The following is a 23414-nucleotide window of genomic DNA, read 5'->3' on the forward strand; positions in this document are numbered from 1 at the left end:
GCTGTTAATAAAGAATCTTAAGCGGAGAGCATTTCAAGAGAAGATTAAAATAAGCTACTTATCGAGAAAAATGTAAAAATCTTTCCGAACTGGATATTAAAGGACACTAAAAATGAATTTCACAAGAATTTAGTCAATTAAGGGGAAACTTAAGGACTTATAAACGGTGTTTATTCGCGTTTTAACTGAAGAGCGTTTTTAATTAGAATTTTCTGCATAAAATTAGGCTCCACCTACCTGTAACTTTTGTTTGTTAACCAAAATGTACCTACGTAACAACTGCTGGCATCAGTAACTAGTAGGGACTAAGGTAATAGCAAAATAGAGTCTTGCCATATTTTTTTATAATCCAATATACTACGCTAAATGTTTGGCTTAACAGCTTCGAGTCTAGTTTGGAAGCGACCTATTTCGCCAATAATTACCTACCCTTGTAAACAAACGAAATGAAAGGTGGCCCATCCAATAATCCACCTTAAATACACCTCGAACGTGATCTCAACTTCACAAAGGGCCGCTTTGAATTGCAAATGCGTTAAGAAACGCCCAACGTTCCTCATTTACAAAAGGATTGGAGAGAAAATCAAGGGACCGTTCATTACAACGTTCTATTTATGTATGTATTAGCACTACCACCTCAAGCTAATTGGCAATTTTCTTTTATATTGCCTTTAAAGAATTAATTTATCATGGGGTGTCGGAGCACTTGAATAATTTAACTTTCATATTCAAATTGTGTGTATTTATACCCAGGGGTACCTAAAAGGCGCCTACAACTCAATTAAGCTTGAGAAATGTGTGTTTTCTGACTTGGCGTTAGTTCATACTTAATTAATAATCAATTATATACTCCCATTGGTGAATTAAAGACGGCTGGTCATTCCCAATATTAATAATGTTCCTAATTCCTAATTAATGATGGTCAATACCTTCGCATTTTTACCGAAAATCGACTACTCCAAAAATGTTCGGGAAAACACTTTTTCTGACTAATTTTGGTACGTCTCTTAGTTTGTCGATTGCATCTCTGAACCAAAATTTAAGTTATGGATTAGAAACCAATTTCGAAAGAAAATTCAAAGGGCTGTAACTTTGGAACTAGTAGCCCAATCTTGGAATTGTTTGAAATTATGGATTCTACAGGCCACGTTCTATAAGAAAATTCTTTTTCCGGGTCGATCTGAGACAATTTTTTTTGAGAGCCGAAAAAAAGGCAGTGTATAACCTTCCTTTTTTACCAAAAATCGACTGCACCAAAATTTCTCGGGAAAACACTTTTTCTTATTAATTTTGGTGCGTAGAGTCCAAAACGATTCGTACTTTTTCGATTAGACGTCTCAATCAACAGTTATGGGCAAAAAACAAATTTCGACAAAAAAATTCAAAGGGCTGTAACTTTTGATCTAGTAGTCCGATCTTGGAACTGTTTGAAATTATGGATTCTACAGGCCACATTCTATAAGAAAATATTTTTTTCCGGTCGATCTGAGACAATTTTTTTGCACCCTTATTAATTTTGGTGCGTAGAATCCAAAACAATTCGTACTTTTTCGATCAGACTTCTCAATCAAAAGTTATGGACAAAAAACCAATTTCGAAAGAAAGTTCAAAGGGCTATAACTTTTGATGTAAGCCCAATCGGATTCTACACGCCAAAATCTCAGGCAAGTCGATTTTTATTGAAATATCAGCGTGTTTAACTTACACCGAGTGATATGGAAATAAATAAATCTATGCTGGAATACCTATACTACTTATATCTGGGTTTTGGGACTTAGTGGGGGAGTTGTCGAACATTTTTGGAACGAAATGCACGAGTGCGTCGCACAGTTCCACATCTATTGCTTCTTCTTTTGATAATATTCACTTGGATTTTCAACCATTTCCTGGAGATGGGCCATCGAATGATCGCGATGCTGTCCGAGAGGTACCACGTTCTGGACTTTAGAAGAGGTTAACCACGTTTTCATGTGTGATCCCGAATAAAAAATGGAGCTGGTCAGTTCCACTCTTGAATGGGATACAGGGTGCGTCAAATACTTTTACCTCTAATTACTTCTGATACATTTGCTTTTTTAGTCTGTTCACTTGGATTTTCACCTACTTCCTGGAGATGGAAAGGTAGGCTATCGAATGATCGCGACGCCGTCCGACAGACCTTCAGACCAAGTTTTCATATGTGATCCTTAAAGATGGAGGTGGCCGGTATCACTCTGGAAAGGGATATAGGGTGCGTCAAATACCTTACCCTCTATTGCTTCTGATACATTTTTTTTTAGATTATGCTGTTCGAGGGGAGGGGAGTGATTCCTAATTTCACATGGAGCCGTCAACCCCAGTTTGGAAATTCTCTTACGGCCGAATAAGTACAGTTCAGACGGTGAGTAAATTTATTAACAAAAACCAAATACATCTTAAATCACAAGTTATTGTGTAGCATGTAACATAATGTTTTTTGTATTGTTTTAGGGCATACCAGGTAACCACTTCTTCTTGACATACCAATCTCCTCTCTGTGGAAGGTACAGCGACAGGTGCAGTAAGGAAACCACGTGCATAGGATTCTGGAAAGTTAAAGTCAGTTGTGAGTACACTCGACTAAGGTCTTGGACGCGCATTTAGTACAGCACACATACGGATGGTAGTCTTCAGATTGGCGATTTGCTAATGAAAGCTAGAACTGCCATAAAGCTTCGTGTGAAAAAAGTATTAAAAAAAGATTCAAAAGAGACTTTTTTATTTTTAAATTGGTTTTTTGAATTTTTGAAGAACGTTTTTTAATTTTTAAAGTTTTTTGAAACTTTAAAAAAAGTTTTTTAAAATTTTAAAGAAAGTTTTTAAAATTTTTAAAGTTTTTTGAAATTTTAAAGAAAGTTTTTTGAAATTTTAAAGAAAGTTTTTTGAATTTTTTAAAGTTTTTTGACATTTTAAAGAAAGTTTTTTTAATTTTTTAAGTTTTTTGAAATTTTAAAGAAAGTTTTTTGAAATTTTAAAGAAAGTTTTTTAATTTTGAAGTTTAAAGAAAGTTTCTTGAAATTTTAAAGAAAGTTTTTTGAAATTTTAAAGAAAGTTTCTGAATTTTTTAGTTTCTTTAATTTTTAAAGAAATTTTTTTGAATTTTTAAAGAAAGTTTTTTGAATTTTTAAAGTTTTTTGAAATTTTAAAGAAAGTTTTTTGAAATTTTAAAGAAAGTTTTTTGAAATTTTAAAGAAAGTTTTTTGAATTTTTTAAGTTTCTTGAAATTTTAAAGAAAGTTTTTTGAAATTTTAAAGAAAGTTTTTTGAATTAAGTTTTTTGAAATTTTAAAGAAAGTTTCTTGAAATTTTAAAGAAAGTTTTTTTAATTTTGAAGTTTCTTGAAATTTTAAAGAAAGTTTCTTGAAATTTTAAAGAAAGTTTCTTGAAATTTTAAAGAAATTTTTTTGAATTTTTAAAGAAAGTTTTTTGAATTTTTTAAGTTTCTTGAAATTTTAAAGAAAGTTTTTTGAAATTTTAAAGAAAGTTTTTTGAATTAAGTTTTTTGAAATTTTAAAGAAAGTTTCTTGAAATTTTAAAGAAAGTTTTTTTAATTTTGAAGTTTCTTGAAATTTTAAAGAAAGTTTCTTGAAATTTTAAAGAAAGTTTCTTGAAATTTTAAAGAAATTTTTTTGAATTTTTAAAGAAAGTTTTTTGAATTTTTTAAGTTTCTTGAAATTTTAAAGAAAGTTTTTTGAAATTTTAAAGAAAGTTTTTTGAATTAAGTTTTTTGAAATTTTAAAGAAAGTTTCTTGAAATTTTAAAGAAAGTTTTTTTTAATTTTAAAGAAAGTTTTTTGAATTTTGAAGTTTCTTGAATTTTTAAAGAAAGTTTTTTGAATTTTTAAAGTTTCTTGAAATTTTAAAGAAAGTTTCTTGAAATTTTAAAGAAAGTTTTTTTAATTTTGAAGTTTCTTGAAATTTTAAAGAAAGTTTCTTTGAAATTTTAAAGAAAGTTTTTTGAATTTTGAATTTTCTTGAATTTTTAAAGAAAGTTTTTTGAATTTTTAAAGTTTCTTGAAATTTCAAAGAAAGTTTTTTGAAATGTTAGAGAAAGTTTTTGAATTTTTAAAGTTTCTTTAATTTTTAAAGAAAGTTTTGAATTTTTTAAAGAAGTTCTTGAATTTTTAAAGAAAGTTTTTTGATATTTTAAAGAAGAAAGTTTTTCGAATTTCCAAATTGTTTTTGAAAGCAAGTTTTTTGAATTCAAATTGTACGGATTCTTAATCTCAGTGCTTTCAAAAAAGTTAACCTACCGAGGCTCGATCTCTTGCTACCACCAATCTGCAGATTGCCTATCAAAGGGCAGTCAAAGGGCGCTGTGACACGGTATTGGGGGCTATTAATTACTCTGAAGTCAAACAAATCACATGAAATAAGTTTCTTTTTGTAACATTTTTTTGTGCCGATGATAATTTGAAAAATAAATAACTTGATAAGTGTTCTTTGTCGCCAATTTGTTTTGTTCCTTGATCCCAAACATCAAAGAGGCAAAAATAGAATTTGCCAGCGACAGGCAGAATTTCCATTAGAAGTTCAAGTGCAATGTCATCAAGTTATTCACTTTGATTGAGTACTACATTCTCCAAAAGTAGCTTACATACCTTAGGATAATGTCCTAGTTAACGGTTGGGACGATGATGATGGCGCCGAATTCGATGTGGAGGATAGTGCTTCATATCTGCCTTGTTGCGCTTTGCCGACAATCTCTCAGGTTTCCAAAGACGGTGCTCTGTATGAATTCGAATCTTCGCATCTTCTTTGGAATGGTGTCGCCGTTTTGGACTGCTAGCGAGTATAGGTAGGTACTGCCCGAGACCGTGTCTAAAAGCATAATAAGATGGGTAAGTATGTATCCTAGAGTAGGGGAGGTATAAGAAGAAGAAGTAAATCGAAGTGATTCTGAAAGTGTCATCGCTCCGGATAGACAGACAGAGAGAATGTAAGATTTCATGAAGATTTTCAGTTTATCCATTTCTACAACAGTAGGTAGTCCAAAAGTTTAGTTGCTTGTTATAACATGGAATTGAAAATTGTAACAGTCGATTACTCATATTTAATTATTGCTACATATTTATAAATAAGCTGTTCACAATTTTGCCCTGTATATTGTCTGTTATGCAGACGGGGTGTCCCAATTATAATTTGAACCCACAAATACCTTAATCAGTGCTCGACAACGAAATTAAATCCCATTCTCAAGTAATTCAATCGGTTGCATTAGATAAGGGGTTCTACTATTTAATGACATACATACAGGGACTGAGCAAAGAATTGAATAGGCTTTCAAAATGACGTATCATACGAACGTATACCTATGCCCTTTAAATTTGTTAAGATGGATGAATCGTAGGTAAGTATTGAAAATTGCAAATTGATTCGTATTTGCTTAATTGAATGTGAAATCCATTGTTCAAGTTGAGAAGAAAAGCGAAACCAATGGCGGATTTACAATGGCTCGACGGTTTTGTTCTAATTTTGGATTTGACTAGGCAGGCACACGGAAATGAAAAACAACGAGCCAGATGTTGAAAAAAATGTGCGTCGTAAAGGCATCGAACATTATTTTTTTAAATATAGCAACGCAAAATCTATTAGACTATTCGATAGAGATCTTGTAAACCGTAAGAGAAACAAAGTCGCTTTACACAAAGGTATGTAGAATTTTATGCTAATTAATTTTCCGTTTCAAAATCTCTTGTAGCTCTACGCAAATAGCAAGTTCTGGATTGTTTAAAAATACTTAACATTTTTTGTTTATTGTGCAGCATAGTCTCTATCAACATGGCCATGGAATTATGCCCATAAAAAATACATTGCAAACTTCAATGCAAAAATTGCAATGCAAAATTAATTTCCAAATGAAATGATTTTATAATTTTTTTCTCTATCCAATGTAAAAATCCAATATGCCGTCCATAAAGAATAAGAAAGTTAATGTGAATGACTCGAAACCCACAACTGATTTAAGCGAAAAAAACTCACCCTGTACTAATGTTTGTTTTTATTTCTGTAAGATATACATGTTTGGGCCAAACCTCCTGCCCTCTAAAATCTGCCGCCCCTAGGCGACTCGGCCTGCTAGTAAATCCGCCACTGATCGGAATACAATAAAGATGCTTAGGCAAATGGAAAGTGAATTAAAGGGATTGCAAAGGAGACTAATAAATTCAATACGAAACTAGATCAAAATAACTTGAAGCTGGATATAAAGGAGTACTTATTAGACACATTATTTCTGGATATCACTCGTGTAATTATTAAGTTTCGAGGAATACTCTCTCTCCTTTTTCAAGCTTACGACTGTAATATATACAATAGTATTATACAGGGTGGTGACTTGCGTCACGCATCATAGGGATTTCAATGTAAAATTCATAACATGCAACTATTGGCTCCCCAAATTATTTTAGAGCAAAAATGTATTAAAGTTTTTTGTAGAAAAAAAATCTTTACGTCAATAAACCTTATTAGTTTTCAATTTTTTACATAATAAAGACGGAAAATTGGAAAAATAAAACCCGCATCTTTTGCAATAATCTGCGATGCCATGGAATTTTCTAAAACAAAAAGATGTCCAGTTATCAATTAGCAGTAGTTCGAAATGGATTTTATGATTGACTTGGTTACTGCCTTGCAGTTAATGGTGACTTATTCGAACATTTATTGTAAATTGTTATATTAGGAAACCGTTTTTAGTCATTTGGTCTTTCTTTATGTTGAATTCGCTGTTCTAAATATAATACATTGCGATCAAAAATGAGTGACCGTCGAGTCACCTTTGGAATTTTTGTTTACATGGGAAATCGTACTTAACTTCAACTTCCAAAGGCGACTCGACAGTCATTCATTTTTGATCGCCCGATACTTTTTGATAGAATTTGATTTGTTTTATAGCAGACATTCCATGGCATGACGGATATTGTAGTTTTTGTATTATAAAATTCCATGGCATCACAGATTATTGAAAAAGATGCGGGTTTTATTTTTCCAATTTTCTGTCTTCATTATGTAAAAAATTGGAAACTAACGCGGTTGATTGACGTAAAAAATTGTTGTCTATAAAAAACCTTAATACATTTTTGGTCTAAAATAATTTGGGGAGCCAATAATGGCATGTTATGAATTTTACATTGAAATCCCTATGATGCGCGACGCAAGTCACCACCCTGTATATGAAATATGCTAACTATGCATTAGAAATGACAGATTATTTGAATTTCGATCGATTTCGTGTAATGGGTCCTTGGTAAGGTAATTTAGATATCGAACTGAATAAGTTTTCATTTGAGGAACTTGAGACCTTTCCACGGTGCCATGGTGACAAGAAGATGCCGTCCGCTTACGACTGTTTATTTTGGAATTATTTTTGTAACCACCGAAGGCTCTCGTCATGGCGAAGACGAGGGCCAATTTACCTAGCTTTGCATCGTTTTGCCGCTTTCGCAATAGCTGACCGTTATAAATTAAGTTAAGCGCGTATTAACTTTTCTTACGTTAATTAAGGAAGGGGTGAAGTATATCTTTTTCCCGATTTTCCGCTTCTGTTGTTCCCTAGACACCGCTAATGAGTTTGTGATTTGTTGCTTTATTTCCTTTAGGAAAATTAGCGTCAGGGCCGTATGCCATTTTTTGTTTTAGGTAATCCGGAAGTGATCGTCGCCATTTTGTTACTGAACTCGTGTCGATCCCTGGTACAACCGTTTCTCCACTTCAGATTTACGCAAGGGCTTTCAACACCGGTCCACCGAAGTCGCCCTATGTCCAAGGTTTAGGGGATGATTAATTAAACCTTGATGGCGCCCGAGCGATCCGTTCGTCCCCAATGAGATACTTTGAGTTGTCAACTATTATTTTGTTCCTTAATTAAATGCACTTTAACTAATTGTTGTGTCTCACTGGTTTAGAGCTCGGGCGGAAGTTCGTTCGATATATCTATACTTATTGATTAAGACAATTTGGTCGTTTTTGAATTTCAATAGCTTCTCCAATTAGTCGACCTTTTAAATGTTGCACTGGTAGTGCGGTCACATTAGCTCCAAAAGAACATATTGTTATGAACAAAAAACCAAGACAAAATGGGAAAATGCAATTTTTTCGCAAAAATGTAGAGAAAGGAATTTGTTTATAAGATACAATTGGTATGAAACATTCATTTTCAGATGTTACTGTTTAGATATAAAAAAGTAATTCCGAAAGTTAACAATCCATTATTACAAAGTAAAAGTCATCCGATCTCGAGTTGTTAAATATCCCCTGGTGACTGTGTAAATAAACTCCAGAGCAATTTTTTAAACATTTTTTGGTGGACATAGGTGAACAATTTTCAAAAAAACTCACGTTTTTGGTCGAACTTTTCCCTCTAGCTCATTACACATGTCAATGATTCTTGAAGACAACCATCAACTTGTACGTGCAAAGTGTTGAGGAAAGCTAGAGGAAAAGTTTTACCGAAAACGAAAGTTTTTTCAAAAGCCCGTAGCGGGAAACAATGCGTTTTTTGTAAAAAATGCACAAAAACAAAGTTGTCGAAAACTTGATGAGCTTTCGATTTCGGTAAGAAATGTTTTCCTACGACCCCCATTTTCGGGATATAGCCGAAAAACTGCAAAACTCTACCTTTAACCCCCTCCCCACCCTCCAATGGTACAGAAATCGCTCGGAATTACACAATCACAAGAGGATCTTCAACCACACATTCCCGAAAAAAATGGAACTACACGAATTATTTTTTCTATTTGCCGTTTTTTGGTATAAAATGAGTGGACTACTCTGGGAGTCATCCAGTTTGAAAAACAGCATCGTTTTTTTTTAAATTTGTTTATTTAATTAATCAATGACTATGAAACCTATGGTGATCCGGTTTGTCATATTGTTTTGTTAGCAAAAAAAGTGACCAAATACGGATTTTCCATAAAAAAAACAATAACATAACAATACAAATTTGAAAATGAACATTTCGTACCAACTGTATCTTATAAAAACTTCGATTATATGTTTAAAATAATTTTTTCCCTCAGTGAGATAATTTAAGTCAAATGCGAAAAAGACGAAATTTTCCACTTTTTTCTTCGTTTTTTGTTTATAACAATGTACTAGGTTTCGTTGAGTGAAGTGACAAACAACATCCAGTTTAAACTATTATTCAAGCTAATTTGACTGGACTCCAAGTGCAATATTTAAAAGCTCATGACTTCCTAACATTTGGAACAATGTTTACAAGATTAAACCTTAAATCGTCTTCAAAATTCAAGTTCTGCGAATGAAGATTTGCCTATAGTTCGACATGTAAATTATTTAAAAGTATTTTGAATTAACACATGGCTACCTAACTTTCTGGTACCAGCACATAAAAAGTCTACAGCGGGCTATGTTCTTACGTGCCAGGTTCAGTATTTCGTTGTATAATCACACTGTGCACATTTTAAAACCTTTGAAGAGATGTCATTTCAGAATATGTTGAAAGTAGACATTTAACGTAGCATTTCATTAGAGAGGTTTTACTCCTTTAATTTTCAATTACTATGAACGATGCAACAATGAAAAAAGAGTCATACAAGGCAAGTTCGATTGAGAATTCTAATTGAAGACGATGAAAGAAATTGAATAAAAAAGAGAATGGAGAAAGATTGGGAAACTCAAGGCGAAATTATAGATCAACATAATATAGAACTTACGTCTAGGCGGCAAGTCTCAACTAAAGTGGTCCTAGGCTGATGATACGCAATCGAACAGGTACTCAATGCTCAATCCATTGGAACAGAAGGCTCTTTTTTAACTTCTGGTACACTTTCCATAAAAGAACCTACAAAATAGATTTATTACCAAAAATGATCTAGGTACGATCAAAGATACTTCCCTTAAAATGCGGTCAATGTTTTGAAGTGAGTGATCGTTTAGAAACGCTGTTCTCTAACCCAGTTCTTCCGTTCAGAGAAATGATGGAAGTCCGCCTAGTGGCATTATGGTCGGTACGCATTTTAAGATGTGCTTGTACTTGTTGCTTCAGGAGTTTTATATTGAACTCATGTCGGAATGGGTTTCTAAACATCTCCATTGTTATGGTCAAGAAATGTCAATTCGGCAAATTTTGTAAAACTGTAACAACAATATCTTGAAGTAATTCACTTATAAGGAACTTACGACTTTCCTTAACCACCTGGTCATTTCGTTGAAACAACGTCTCTGTAGCGACAGACTTAATATGCCCTTGGTCCCCTTCACCATGCCAGACGCCATCAGTGCGACCATCTTTAAACGCGAAGATTCCTCGCTGAAAAAGATGACGTTATAATTTTCTTATACTCATATATTACGCCTAAAGGGGGATTCCAGTAGATTTTTGTTTGAAGTTGAAGTACCTACCTATGCAAAGCTGCATAACTATTTTATTTGAATGGCTGAAACATGTGTCGGTCGTCCGAAGTTTAATTTAATCACTAAAAACTTGTAAAAATTGTATAATGGCCCTACACCAGCTCTTAACAAATCATGAGGAGGATTACACGGTTTCCCAAAAACTAATTTATAAGAATTTTTGTTTCCGTGTATACGGTAGTACTGAAAGAAAAACTCCAAGAACCAACCCCCGTTGACGAAGTACCTATATTAAACTTTTGCTATTTAAATATGTAAAAATTATTTAAACTTTTGTGTGTTTTCTAAGGCTCCTTACGGTGATACTCTGCTATTGTATTCAAGTGCTACACGAAACTTAGTTAATCTAAAGGAAAGAGGATTCTTGTTTCAGATCTCATCGATTCTAAACATTATTGTATTTTTCCTGTTACTTCTAAAACCACTAACTTTTTCCAAAAATGTTGAATTTTCTTAACTTACCATAGGTATATAACAACTAATATAATATAACTATAACGGCATTGATCTTACCTAATGTTCAGTTCCCTGATTCGGACCTCAAGTCGGTTGGTCGAACTGGAATCTGTAGCATTTTCTGGCTGCGACGTACTTCCCTTCAGATGCGACTTCCTAAACTTCTTTTGCATCTTACGTACAGCACGGCTACCACTACCACTAGCAGGAAAACTTTATTAACAATCCATTTTTAAAAAAAGATCCAAAAAACATTCTCGGGTGTGAAGCGGAAAGTGCGATTTTACTCGAAACGAAACTTTTATATGCGTATACCCAACAATAGCGCAAGGACGTTTCGTTTATTAACAAGATAAGCTCTAAATTTGTACATTACCGAGCGTTTAATAGACAAGGGTTTTATTGGGGTTAGAGAAAGAGAAAATCCTTAAATAGGAAAACCCTGTTTCAGAGGTTAGGGTGGAATCATTTGACTGCGCGGTAGGGAGATAGTTGAGGACCAATAGATGACGTTGTCCTTTTACAAGGAATATAATCTCACACTGATTGGAACAACGGAAAGATGCCCGATGATTTTTAAGTTTTCGCCACCGGATTTTGATGCGAAATACCACAAGAAAAAATTTAAAATTTACTGGTTTGCCGGCTTTTAGGGTTGTCTACAGAAACGCTGCAAATTCAGCTTGTCTTTCCCCATGAATGCTTTGTTCGCAAGGTAGTATACTGTAAATCAACACCAAATTTCGACAATTGGGCACCAGATTCAATCTAGAGCAATCAACTCATTCAGGACAATGCGAAGGACAATGTGAGAAAAGGAAAAAAGTTCGCCGTATTACAATCGTCAAAAAAACTTGAACTATTTATTTCGTTGATTGTTCCTGGGACCTTATGCATAATTAAAAGAAAAAATCGCAAAAAATTTTAAGCAAATAAATGCTCTCATTACAACATTTACAATGTAGGATCATGCCTACAATTTGTGCTCAGGTCAATATTTGTCATTAATACCTACACTATATGAGTATAATTAGTTATACAAATAACATTATGTTTACATTTCATAGCTGTAATACATTTAGAGTCAGTAAAAATAATATTGAGTTAATAAATTATAAACATTAATTATATTCATATGGTAGCTTGTAATGAATATCAATTGTTTGTCTGCAATAACATATATTTAAGTTGACTTTAGATAAAGGAGACTTCTGCGTAGTTATGAAATTGGCCTTTAATTTTGTAGTTACATGAATAAAGTATGCATTTGATGATACTTTCGATTTTGGGCTAGTGGTATACAGACGGACAAAGTGGAAAATGCGTTAAAAATAAGATGTGAAAGGCAAATTTTGCAAAGGGGATGTGTCTATGCAAGGTTAGGGAGGATGTAAAGTATATCTCACATAAGATATCCCGCACCTGATTTTGATGTGCATAAACAAACACAAGAAAAAATGAAAAGTGCAACTAAAGTTATCGAAAATTGTCTGATATATCCCAAAAACCACCCCTAAAAATAATTTGAGTAGCCACCTCCGATCACTAACTAAAATCCTAATAATTTAAGATGTAATGATTCTGTTCTTTACGAGTTCCTAGCGAGTTTATAATTTTGCGGTGTCTGTCCGTCTGTCCGTTAGCACGATATCTCGATAACGAATAAGGTAAGGAATTTATTCAAAAAAGTGCCCGCTCTGCCAAAACTAAGAATTACGTACGTGTTAGGGGCGTAATTTGATCGGTTTATATGCAAGAAAAGGTTCCGCCACCCAGAATGGCACAATCATTCATAAAAGTATTCAAAACTTACCCTTTTCACGTGGAAAATAAACAGCTTTCAATTTTCATACGAACGTAGCGCGATACAACCGCAGTTAGAGGCGACTCATTCGCCTATGAATTGTACAATAGCTACATAATCTTATGACCGGACCGGGTACATTATCCTTATCTATGTACGGTGAAAGTAATTATCGATTACTCATAATCGCCGGTAAATATGATACATTAAATCGACCGAAAAATGCCTCTTTCTTAGAGAATCTAGTTTGTAGAAGCCCAAATGAGCAGAATTTAGAAGATTGCACCACTACAACAATAGTATTTTATAACCCTTTCTTTTTTCATTGGAAATCGGATCTCATCATGGTCATAAATTTTGATGTAATCGTTCAATCCTAAAAATTCTGATCGTTTCGGATTCATCCACGGGAATAATCTCCCACAAAAAGTTATTTCTCGGTCGTTTTACGGTGAAACAACAAGTGTAGGTACATCTCGAGGTACATCGACTCTAAATTTTGAATTGACAAGCTAATGTTCCCTGTGGGGTTTTGGAACTGAAGAGGGTTTGGTAACTTAAATGTGCTTACAAAAAGTAACACAAAAACATTAATAAACCACAATAATACATTAAAAGATCCTCAGTTGTTGACAGATTTACTGTTGAAACCCGTGCGATCTTTTTGTTGGTGTTTTTGATGATGACGTGGCGCACGGAATAAAATGAACTTCAGAACAGATAAGAATACTGTTTCTATGGAAATGACGGAAGAACCCAAGCTTGTTATTTTTGGCGTCCTGTATTCAGAATTTTCCAAAGTTTTAAAATGATTAATATGGTTTCTGATACAATAGTTATATATATAGTTTACAAGTTTTGTATTATCCACAACGATCAAGGGAAGCTAGAAATCTCGTAAAATCTCAATCCCGGTATTTGCGGGATTGTTAGATGATCCCGGGGGATCTCGCAAAACAATAAATAAATTGGCAAATAAGCAATTCTGTGCGGTTAACTTCTGTATTAAAATAAATAGCTAATTATCACAATATTTAACAAAAAAGTACCTTCAGCCTAACTTAGAACTCAAAAAAACCTTACCTGTAAAGCACAAAAAGTCTTCTAAAGTGCCTCAAAAATCATAGCAAAAGTTTAACAATTGTTAAATCTCGCGGGATCCCGCTCCATTTATGTGCGGGATTAATCTCGCAAAATGCTGCGGGATCCCGGTATTTCGGGATCCCACCATCCCGGTATTGCATTCCCTAGTTCCCAGTATATAACTTTTGATTGAGAAGTCTGATCGAAAAAGTACGAATTGTTTTGGATTCTACGCACCAAAATTAATAAGAAAAAGTGTTTTCCCGAGAAATTTTTGTGTAGTCGATTTTTGGTAAAAAAGGAAGGTTATACACTGCCTTTTTTTGAGCCCCGAAAAAAAAATTGTCTCAGATCGACCCGGAAAAAAAAATTTTCTTATAGAATGTGGCCTGTAGAATCCATAATTTCAAACAGTTCCAAGATTGGGCTACTAGTTCAAAAGTTACAGCCCTTTGAATTTTCTTTTGAAATTGGTTTCTAGTAGGGAATGCAATCCCGCAGCAAAATCTCAATCCCGGTATTTGCGGGATTGTTAGATGTTAATCCCGCGGGATCCCGGTATTTGCGGGATCTCGCAAAACTTTAAATAAATTGCCAAATAAGCAATTCTGTGCGGTTAATTTCTGTATTAAAATAAATCGCTAATTATCACAATATTTAACAAAAAAGTACCTTCGGCCTAACTTAGAACTCAAAAAAACCTTACCTGTAAAGCACAAAAAGTCTTCTAAAGTGCTTCAAAAATCATAGTACATTTTTAACGAAAAAAGTTTAACAATTATTTAAAAAATAATTCGCCGTTATCAGTTTCATTAACAAAGTAAACAGAGTCGTCCCCTTGGTCGACAAATTCCTCAGTCCCGCAAATCCCGCGGGATCCCGCTTCATTTATGTGCGGGATTAATCTCACAAAAATGCTGCGGGATCCCGGTATTTCGGTATTGCATTCCCTAGTCTCTAGTTTTGATTGAGAAGTCTGATCGAAAAAGTACGAATCATTTTGGATTCTACGCACCAAAATTAATAAGAAAAAGTGTTTTCCCGAGAAATTTTGGTGCAGTCGATTTTTGGTAAAAAAGGAAGGTTATACACTGCCCTCAAAAAAAAATCTCAGATCGACCCGGAAAAAAAAATTTCTTATAGAATGTGGCCTGTAGAATCCATAATTTTAAACAGTTCCAAGATTGGGCTACAAGTTCAAAAGTTACAGCCCTTTACTTTGTAACGGAATTACCATCACGTTTTATACCATGTGATATTAAAATCAAAAACATCTTCATGTCCAGTTTTTACTAATATTTGGATTAGGAGGTATTAAAACATGTTCGTACCTAATTCGATTTAGTTACATGTAAGTACAAATTTAAATTCATTATTTGTCAAAAGTACTGGATCAAATTCACTGAGCACTGTCTGGTCTCACTGGAGTATTTAATTCTCTTTAAATAGGTAAGGTATTCATTCAAAAAAAGTGCCCGTTCCTCCAAAACAATAAGAATTACGCGTGAAACAGCCACCCATAAACATTCATAAAGGTATTCAAAACTTACCCTTTCCACGTGGAATACAAACACCTTTTACACGAACGTAGCTCATACAACCGCACTTAGTGGCGACTCATTCGCATATGAATTACGTACATATTTACATAATTTTATAACTGCAGTGTTGATAAACAGAGGCAGGTTATCGGATTACGTGGATAGGTATATTATGCTTAAGTATAATATAACGAGCGACTACATCAAACCGCGTTACTTTTTTGGAGAAATTGGTTATCTATCCATAACTTTTGATTTTAAGTTCCAATCTCGAAAATTCTGAACGTTTTGGATTTTACAGGACAAAATCTACATCAAAAAGTTTCGAAGTGCATTTTCCTTGTGTTAATGTATTTAATTCAATTCGCAATAAACTGAAAGATTTTTTTATTGATATCTTCCCAGGTATTACGGCGTTTATGGGGAAACAGTGCAAGCTTACCAAACTTATTGTGCGGATAAGTTGGTGTAATAGATTCCCCACGTCGACGAAGTGTAACAGACATTTTCTAATACCCTAATGCAGAGCTGGGTAGAGCAGCTTGAGGGCTTTGTGCTTGTAAAAGGGCTTCAAGTCCTTTCAGCACTTTCAAGACCTGAACTTTAAGCACTTTCTTGTGTTTGTAATTAGGACTTGGTAATTGAATTACTTTTCCAAAGTGCTTGGGGCTTTGCACTTCAAGGAAAATTGCTTCAAGCCTTTTTCAAAAGTGCTGTGTGCTTGTAAAAGTGCTTTCAAGCGCTTTCAGGGCTTCCATCAAGCACTGTGCTTGTCTAATAAGAACACGGTATCGCATAGATTCAGTATGCTTTAATGAGAGTTATTTAATTAAAAGTTTTGCGTAATGTGCTTGTGTTTTAATTTTACAATTTAATTTAAACTTTTTTTAAAGTTTTTGGGCAGTCTACGTAGCTGAAAAACTATAGTGACTTTCCATATATCCTTACAAGAACATGTGTACCAATTTTCAAAGCGATCGGACGTTTCTACACAAAGTTATCGTGCACACGGACAAACAGCAATGACAAAATTATAAACGATCTCAAGGATCGTTAATAAGGACTCGGGACTTCGAGCAAAAGTGTTTCAAGCGCTTTTCCTAAAAGTGCATTGTGCTTGGAAAAGTGTTCAAGTCCTTTCAGGGCTTCAAGCCCTCAAATTGTGTACAAGCCTTGTCCTAAAGTGCTTTGTGCTTGAAGTTCAAAGCCCTTTTAGAAGTAATTTGTAATTTCAAGTATTTCTGATGACCGGTAGTAATTTGTGCTTGAGTAGCGAAGCACATTGACTAAGGGCTTTGTGCTTCAAGCCCTTTCAGTAAGGGCTTTGCCCTAATGCTTTAAAGACTTAAAGTTCATAACGGAATTTAAACAAATTAATGGAACGACCCTGTATATTACTCATGACAATAGACACCGACAAAGATGGTTCGATGCGCCACATCCCTAACCGCAAATCAGCTGATATCTTTCAAACTATCTACAATCTACATATGCTCTTCCTGGTTTCTTATCATGATCCATGAAGAACTACACAACGTTATCGGTTTAATAAAAACAAATAAACTTACAAGAAACGTCGCTGTGTTAATTCTATTCCTATCGACAGTCATCTCGCTACTCTTTAGGTTCGAACTTTTGTGTCGCATGTCGAATCGGCTCTCACAAATTATTCTAGCTTTCTAGCGGGCTTATTCATTTTTGTAAATTATGTCCTGGGATTCACGGTCTGCTGGTTTTTGATACGGTACCAAGCAGAGGCGTCGTTCTGTTTACACCGACTGGCCAGCTTCTATCGAATACACCTTCTACCTCATAAATCACTACACTCGCCCTGTCCGATTTGCAAAACGGACCGATGTACACGCCACCGCACTCAGCATTTAACGCCATGGAAAAACTTGTACGTTAGTGAGGAGCTAAATGATGCTGTTGAGCATGTATGTACAAACACGAAGACGTGTCGTATACATTTGCTGCTTTCAGTTTTATAATACCATTTTGGGTAGGTTTGTGTCATCGTGGTACGGAAACGTTACAAAGGATGTGACTTTTGTTAATGAGCTGAAAGTGTCACTGCGTTTTGCCACTTCGTCGCTAGTGAATCAGATTTTATCAGTCGACTGTAGTCGAGTGATCGCTAAGAAGTTGATTCCGTGTGCGATCAAGCACGTAGACGACTACTTGTGCATGCGACAAATTGCCAATTTAAAGAAGGCGAGCTTTGATGATGTCGCCGTCGAGTATTTGGGTAAAAGACTTCATCTGGCAACTACTAATCGCAACAACGAGCTCAGTTATCTACGACAGCTCACTGCAGCCTTGCTACCTCAAGTATTACCCGTAGATTGCATGAAGTGCAAGTACGGCTGAGTATTTCTTCCCTACACAAGCTTTAATTGTGCCGTTTTAGTAATTACAAAGTTTTAATTCGCGAGATAGTAACCGGATGGGTGCTACTGCCGCTTATGGATGTCTTAGCCAGTCCGCATATGATCAACTCGCTGGTGATATTAATAGCAACTTACAAGCCGAAAGGCTCCTCTCCTTCGCACTCACAATCGAAATCCGTCGAGTTTCTGCACAGCTTTGTTAATAAAGATCAAGTGCAATCATCCTTCGCGACCGATCTAAAAAGCATTTTGAAAACCACCGATCTATTGTATGCTTTTATGCAGTTTCTAAAGCAGGAAGGTCCAGTACATGTTTTACAGTTCTGTTTAGACATCGGTAATTTGATCATAGTACGGCCACATGTGGATCTTATTTTATACTCAGACTTTAAAGTTCCAATTTGCAGTTTGTGCCCAGATTTCGGGCTTTAATGTTTAAACTCCAAATTTAATGTCTGAATTTTCGTTCAGAAGTCCAAACTCAAGACTTGATTTAATAAGCCTCAAGTCTACATTTTTTTATTGAATCAAATTAATTTTATTCCATAGTCCATAATGGCGGGTTTATACAATCATTATCACTAGTTCACTATCATTATACAAGGTGTCTTAAATTGAGTAGGATAACATGGCTGGCCATTTTTAAAAAGTTCAATTGAATAAGAAAGAGAGCTATTGAAAAAAGTTTCAAATAAAAGTTGCAAGATTCGATGGGATAAATTCAAAGGGCGTAAAAAAACTTTTTTAAAGTGGCGGTTTTCGAGATATTAAAGGAGCCATAACGGCTTAAAAATTTTTTAAAATTTTTTTCGAATACACATGCCAAAGTGACTTCAAAAACTCGACAAAAAAGTTTATTACAGTTTTTTAGTTTTTGAGAAGTTTTGATGATTGCATATAAACCCACCATTAGTATTTCGTTACATCATTCAGAAATAGCCAATAGAAACAAAGGTATATTGTTCATCGCTAATAAGTATAACTAACGAAACCATCTTCTATTGGCTTATGTCTTAGTGATTTAATGATAGTAATAATTGTATAAACCCACCCACCGTTATAGTAGTTTAGTATCATTCAGAATTAGCCAATAGAAACCAAGATTTATTGTGCGTTGCTAACCAACGAAAAACCATACCTTTGTTTCTATTGGCTATTTCTTAATGGTTACAGGATAGCGAACTAATGATAATGATTGTATAAACCCGCCATATCATACATAATTGAATTCAAACCTAAAGAGGTTTTAAGTCATTTAGAATTGAAATCATATCCATGTAATTTGAATCGAATTAAATAAGCCTCAAGCCAATATGCCATAGTCAGGCGTGTAGGCTCTTTATAAATCATGCTTATATCCATAGAAAGCATGCAATATTAACCTTCATTTGTTCATTGCCTTCTGGAAAAGAGCCTAGGGGAATTTAGAAAGCTTTGGAAAAGCATTGGAGACGGTTTAGAGGAATAAAACACTCGTTCTAGATCAGACTACGTATTTAGAGTTTAAATTCTAAATTTGGGTTTGGATTACATTAAAGAAAATCCATATGAGGCCGTCTAAGCGTTCATCCATTGACAATAACTAATTACATAAGGCGGTTTTAGAGGAATTTAACCACAAGCTGCTCATTCCGGATATGTCGAAGAAGCAGCTTGAGATCCTGCATACCGAGGCCCTTAACATTTATAAGATATACTTTGACGATAAAAGTGACGATTACATCGGCTGTGGACGAGATATCGAGTTGAAATTGTGGCAGCTACTGCAAGAGGGCGTTTACCACGTGGCCAAACTCCAAACGTCGGAGCCGCTGTATAAGGCGTACGATTTCGCGTTTAACGTTCTCGAAAAGGACTGGCTGCCCCAATTTTTTCATAGCAATGAGGTAAATGGCAACGAAAGGGGTGGTAGAGTAAAATTTCTCTTTTTAGTTCTACAGTTATTTGTGTGGGCCTAAACTAACATCGTCCTATACTAAAGTGCCACCACACGGTGCAAGGTTGGTATTACGATAAGTGCATTTTTTTACTTACAGTTTTCATTGCTTTTTTACTGCAACATTTTACTAATCAGTTTTAAAGGCTTTTCATGCTCAATCATGGATCTCCAACGAAAGTAAGGTAGGTGTATAGAGACACATAAGCTTCAAATAAAAGTAAAAATTTCATCAAAAGATTTCCCAGGAAGACCATAGGTGAAAATGCTTTATAGTAAATTTGTAATGAGCATAATCGCAATTGTACTTACATCCCTGTAGGAATAAGAAAACATTCGACTCATCCACCCAAGGAACCGTAGCCAAAATCAGTAGCGGACTGGGACGCATCAAGGGTGTTCTGAAACCAAACCAACCGGTAGAGGGCTCCATTTTTACACCCGAACTCTACTCGAATAACCCAACTACATTCGAAGAGGACATTTTTCTCTCCGACTGCGAAGGTATCTTTAGAGATCTGAGCACCTGGCGCATTTCGATACCATCAGTGGAGGTTCACCAGGTTCGACGCCTGGGGTTGATTGACACATTTGTGATAGTAAGATTGTAGCTAGGGTCCTCCAAGTCGTATTATATTTTTAACATTCACGTTCAACGAATCGATACGATTTCGGACAACGAAATCAGACACTGGATCGTTCAGCGCAAAGATCAAGATTTTCAGACGCTCAACACGAAACTGATCGAGTTCCATGGCGGAAACGAGATTTGTGGCTCGCCTCTTCCTTCGCGAAGGTGACAAAGCTATTAAAATTCGTGAAATAACTTTTCATTGCAGAGCGATGATGTCGCTGGAGACGCGCAAAGTTAAACACGAGAATTTTCTGCGGCTTCTTCTGCAAAAACCAAGTTTGCGGGGCAGCGACCTAATTCACACGTTTCTAACGACAGACCAAGACTTTACAATACTCGTCACGTCCGCAGTTCCAGTCGTAGAAGATTTGGGAAACATCTACCAATCAGTCGCGTTTAAGCTTCGCAAGGAAAAAGGACAGCACCTGGATCCATTCGTCAATAATTTCTTGGCTTCCACTAGCAAGGTCAAACAAAAGTACGTGTAAACCCTTCACCGAGTGTTTGCTGATTTTTTTATTCCGCTAGCAAAATCGAACTGGCGGAGGTGGGGGAGGAACTACAAATCATCGTACCTGACATTCCACCAAAGCCCGCGACACTTGAGAATGACACTTTCAAGGATAATTTCGGAATCCTCTACAAGAAAGTGGAAAATAGCTCGTCGTCATCGTTCAATCCAGACGGCTTTACGGAGTCTCTCTTCTATCTATGTAAAACCACCCTAAAATCACAGACAGTTTGTCATTGTAGGTGTTTTAGTGAAGCACATTTTCAAAATACGCAAAGGTATTTTGAAGCTATTCGCCGCTGTGTGTAGCGTGGCGCAGGAGGCCGTGGAGAAACTGAGTAGACACTATATCGATCGCAAGCTGCGCACCTCTCTGTCACAGTCCAATCTGCGCGATCTCGTTGTTTTATTGGAAGGTAACTAAGAGGTGTGGTCGTGGATTTTTCAAATTTACTTGTAGAAGCAATTTTTGAACCAAGTGTTCAAACGAGCAAAGACGAATTGGAGAAACGCAGACTAAGAGCGATACAGGAGTTGGATGGAATGGTACCTTACGTTGCGCAAAAGCTTTTAGGTGATAATTTCACAAACGGCCTTGCTGTTCTTTTAGAGATTTTACAAAATCCTTTATATAATAAACAGGTAATGTCCAACGATTTACTTTACCTTTGCCAATTGGATGGTTTTAGCTCGTGTACAACTTACTGGACATTGTTGTTTCGGAAATTTATCCACAAGTGAATGAAGCAAAGAGGTAGACTAATTCTACTGTATCTCTTTTAATATAAATATTAAAGCCTATGTTAATATTGTTGTATATTTCTTTCTTAGGGTTGGTTTTCTGTCTATTTTGTAAATAGTGCCAGTTTTGACTTATTAAAAAAGATACGTATTTTACCCTATTTTAGGGATAAACCTCTGTTAATTATTGTTCGTTTTTCGTTTAAATAAATTTTATTTAGAGATTAGTAAATATCGACTCGCAACGTTCCTAAAAGTATATCACTATTAAACAAAGGTAAGGATCGTAAAGGACTGTAAAACATGATAAATCAATTTGGTTAAACTGACTCATAAAATGATTGAATGTATATAAAAAAAGAACATCACAATGGCATTGGCTCTAATCCAGCAATGGCTGCATAGTAACACTGGAGAGTACAGGTGACAAAGCGAGTAATAAATTCATGATATTAAAGTCAAACAGAAAGACATACAAAACGTTCATTTAGAAGACCCCCTTCTCGTATTGCTTACGCATCGTCCGGGGCGGGCTCAAAACGGAATTCGAGGCGTATCATGGTTTCAAAAAACATTTTTCTTGCGGTGTCTGAGTTACCTACAACAAAATTTGGGAAGATTTTAACTATGTCTCGGGAACAATTTCTATTCCAGATGGTTACCTCTGGAGAACTCTTCTAGACAAAGGATTTTTTTGGAAGGTGGTTACAAAAAATAATTCTATTTGGATAAGCTTCCTAGGAAAATATTTCTAAGGTAATTTATGAAATTTTCGAAGATGGGTTTTAAGGAAATTTCCAAGAGGTAGCCAATGGTGATCAACACACTAAAGCTGCGAGCAAAAATTTTTTGTGGCAGTTCACCTGGCTAGATACAAATAATTTACGAGTGGAGGGAAGAAGTACAGCCCAATTATTAAAAAAATTATCAAAGTCCTCGTGTGAGATCGAAGGGACTTCACCGCATTTTTGTGTGGCAGATCAGTATTCTATTAGCCACTTTTGACTCAACCACGAATAAAAGATCTTGTCGAAGGATACCACATTCCCTTTGACGGTACCCACTTCCGACGTCCCGTTCACCCGCAATTCGCGTTTGAAGATTTGACTCCACCATCAGTAAAATCATGTCGGGGGCTACCACATTTCCTTTTTCGCTGCATACTTATATTACACCCACATTTTGGTGGAACTCGCTAAAAACCTTCCACAAGACAGTACTTAATTTTTGGGGGGCACTTCTCATTGCTCGAGCTTCTATTGGCGACACGAGAAAGAGAGACAGCCATTCGAGATTTACGAAATGTTAAAACGCGACAGAATTCGCAACGGAAGGTAAAAGGTGCCCGAAGTTGACTTACCTCTCGATGAAGCGCGCGCGCGCCTTGCAAAAGGTCGTCAATTTCGCCCCTAGGCCAAAAAACAAAATTCCGCCACGCAGGAGTTGTGCGCGTTTACATCTTTCCGACGACACCAATTTGAAAAGAATTGGACCAAAACTTTAGTAGAAGATAGGAAGAAACTGAAAAACCTTCACGTCAATATACTACGCTCGAGGACGACGCCCAGATGTCGCCAACCCCACATCATGTAGCCCTGTCCCCAAGTTTTACAAATTACACGGCCTTGTAGATACACGTACACCCGTTGCCTTTCTACAAGAGTTCTTGTACGCGCCCACATTTGCTGCCAGCCAGCCAAAGTGAGATTAAAAGCTACTTTTTACAAATAAATTTGCAAAAATGCGCTAAAAATGTCAAGACTGCAAAGGTAATAGAAACGGACAGGCAACGACAACATACCTAGAACTGGCCCATGCGACATGCCTTTGGATGCAAAAATCTCCAGGTACCATACGATTTTCTTTTGCTGCTACTGTGAATAAGTAATATTTTCCTAAGTATAATATCAATTACTCTATTTATTTAC

General features: G+C 35.5%; 1 protein-coding gene and 2 long non-coding RNA genes across 9 annotated transcripts; 2 read left to right on the top strand and 1 right to left on the bottom strand.

Moving 5' to 3' along the window:
* Positions 1-1520: 1520 nt before the first annotated feature.
* On the top strand, positions 1521-2610 carry LOC116174402. The gene is made up of 4 exons (XR_004146118.1): positions 1521-2027; positions 2080-2230; positions 2280-2380; positions 2470-2610. It is a non-coding gene; the product is annotated as an uncharacterized LOC116174402 (long non-coding RNA).
* LOC116174400 lies at positions 2377-15353 on the bottom strand. 5 transcript variants are annotated; one of them, XR_004146116.1, is made up of 6 exons: positions 12660-12739; positions 10904-11047; positions 10160-10286; positions 9691-10111; positions 4618-4837; positions 2377-2564 (listed from the first exon to the last, which is right to left on the bottom strand). It is a non-coding gene; the product is annotated as an uncharacterized LOC116174400 (long non-coding RNA). The 5 variants fall into 5 exon arrangements; XR_004146115.1 differs by having other exon boundaries at positions 10157-10286; XR_004146113.1 differs by lacking the exon at positions 12660-12739 and adding an exon at positions 15284-15353 and having other exon boundaries at positions 9691-10286.
* Positions 15354-16713: 1360 nt separating this feature from the next.
* On the top strand, positions 16714-21710 carry LOC116173996 (sorting nexin-14-like). Of its 3 annotated transcripts, XM_031491761.1 has the most exons (14): positions 16714-16899; positions 16950-17211; positions 17258-17634; positions 17685-18001; positions 19270-19550; positions 19597-19664; positions 19747-19785; positions 19923-20163; positions 20212-20396; positions 20440-20712; positions 20763-20947; positions 20997-21161; positions 21206-21387; positions 21435-21710. In XM_031491761.1, exons 1-14 carry the CDS (start codon positions 16787-16789, stop codon positions 21501-21503), a joined length of 2757 nt encoding a protein of 918 aa, XP_031347621.1. In that variant the 5' UTR covers positions 16714-16786; the 3' UTR covers positions 21504-21710. The 3 variants fall into 3 exon arrangements, with proteins under 3 accessions (XP_031347621.1, XP_031347622.1, XP_031347623.1); XM_031491762.1 differs by lacking the exon at positions 19747-19785; XM_031491763.1 differs by lacking the exon at positions 16714-16899 and having other exon boundaries at positions 17067-17211; positions 17281-17634.
* The last annotated feature ends 1704 nt before the right edge of the window (positions 21711-23414 follow it).

This window comes from Photinus pyralis, unplaced genomic scaffold, assembly GCF_008802855.1.
Source record: "Photinus pyralis isolate 1611_PpyrPB1 unplaced genomic scaffold, Ppyr1.3 Ppyr1.4_LG6, whole genome shotgun sequence".
Lineage (NCBI taxonomy): Eukaryota > Metazoa > Arthropoda > Insecta > Coleoptera > Lampyridae > Photinus > Photinus pyralis.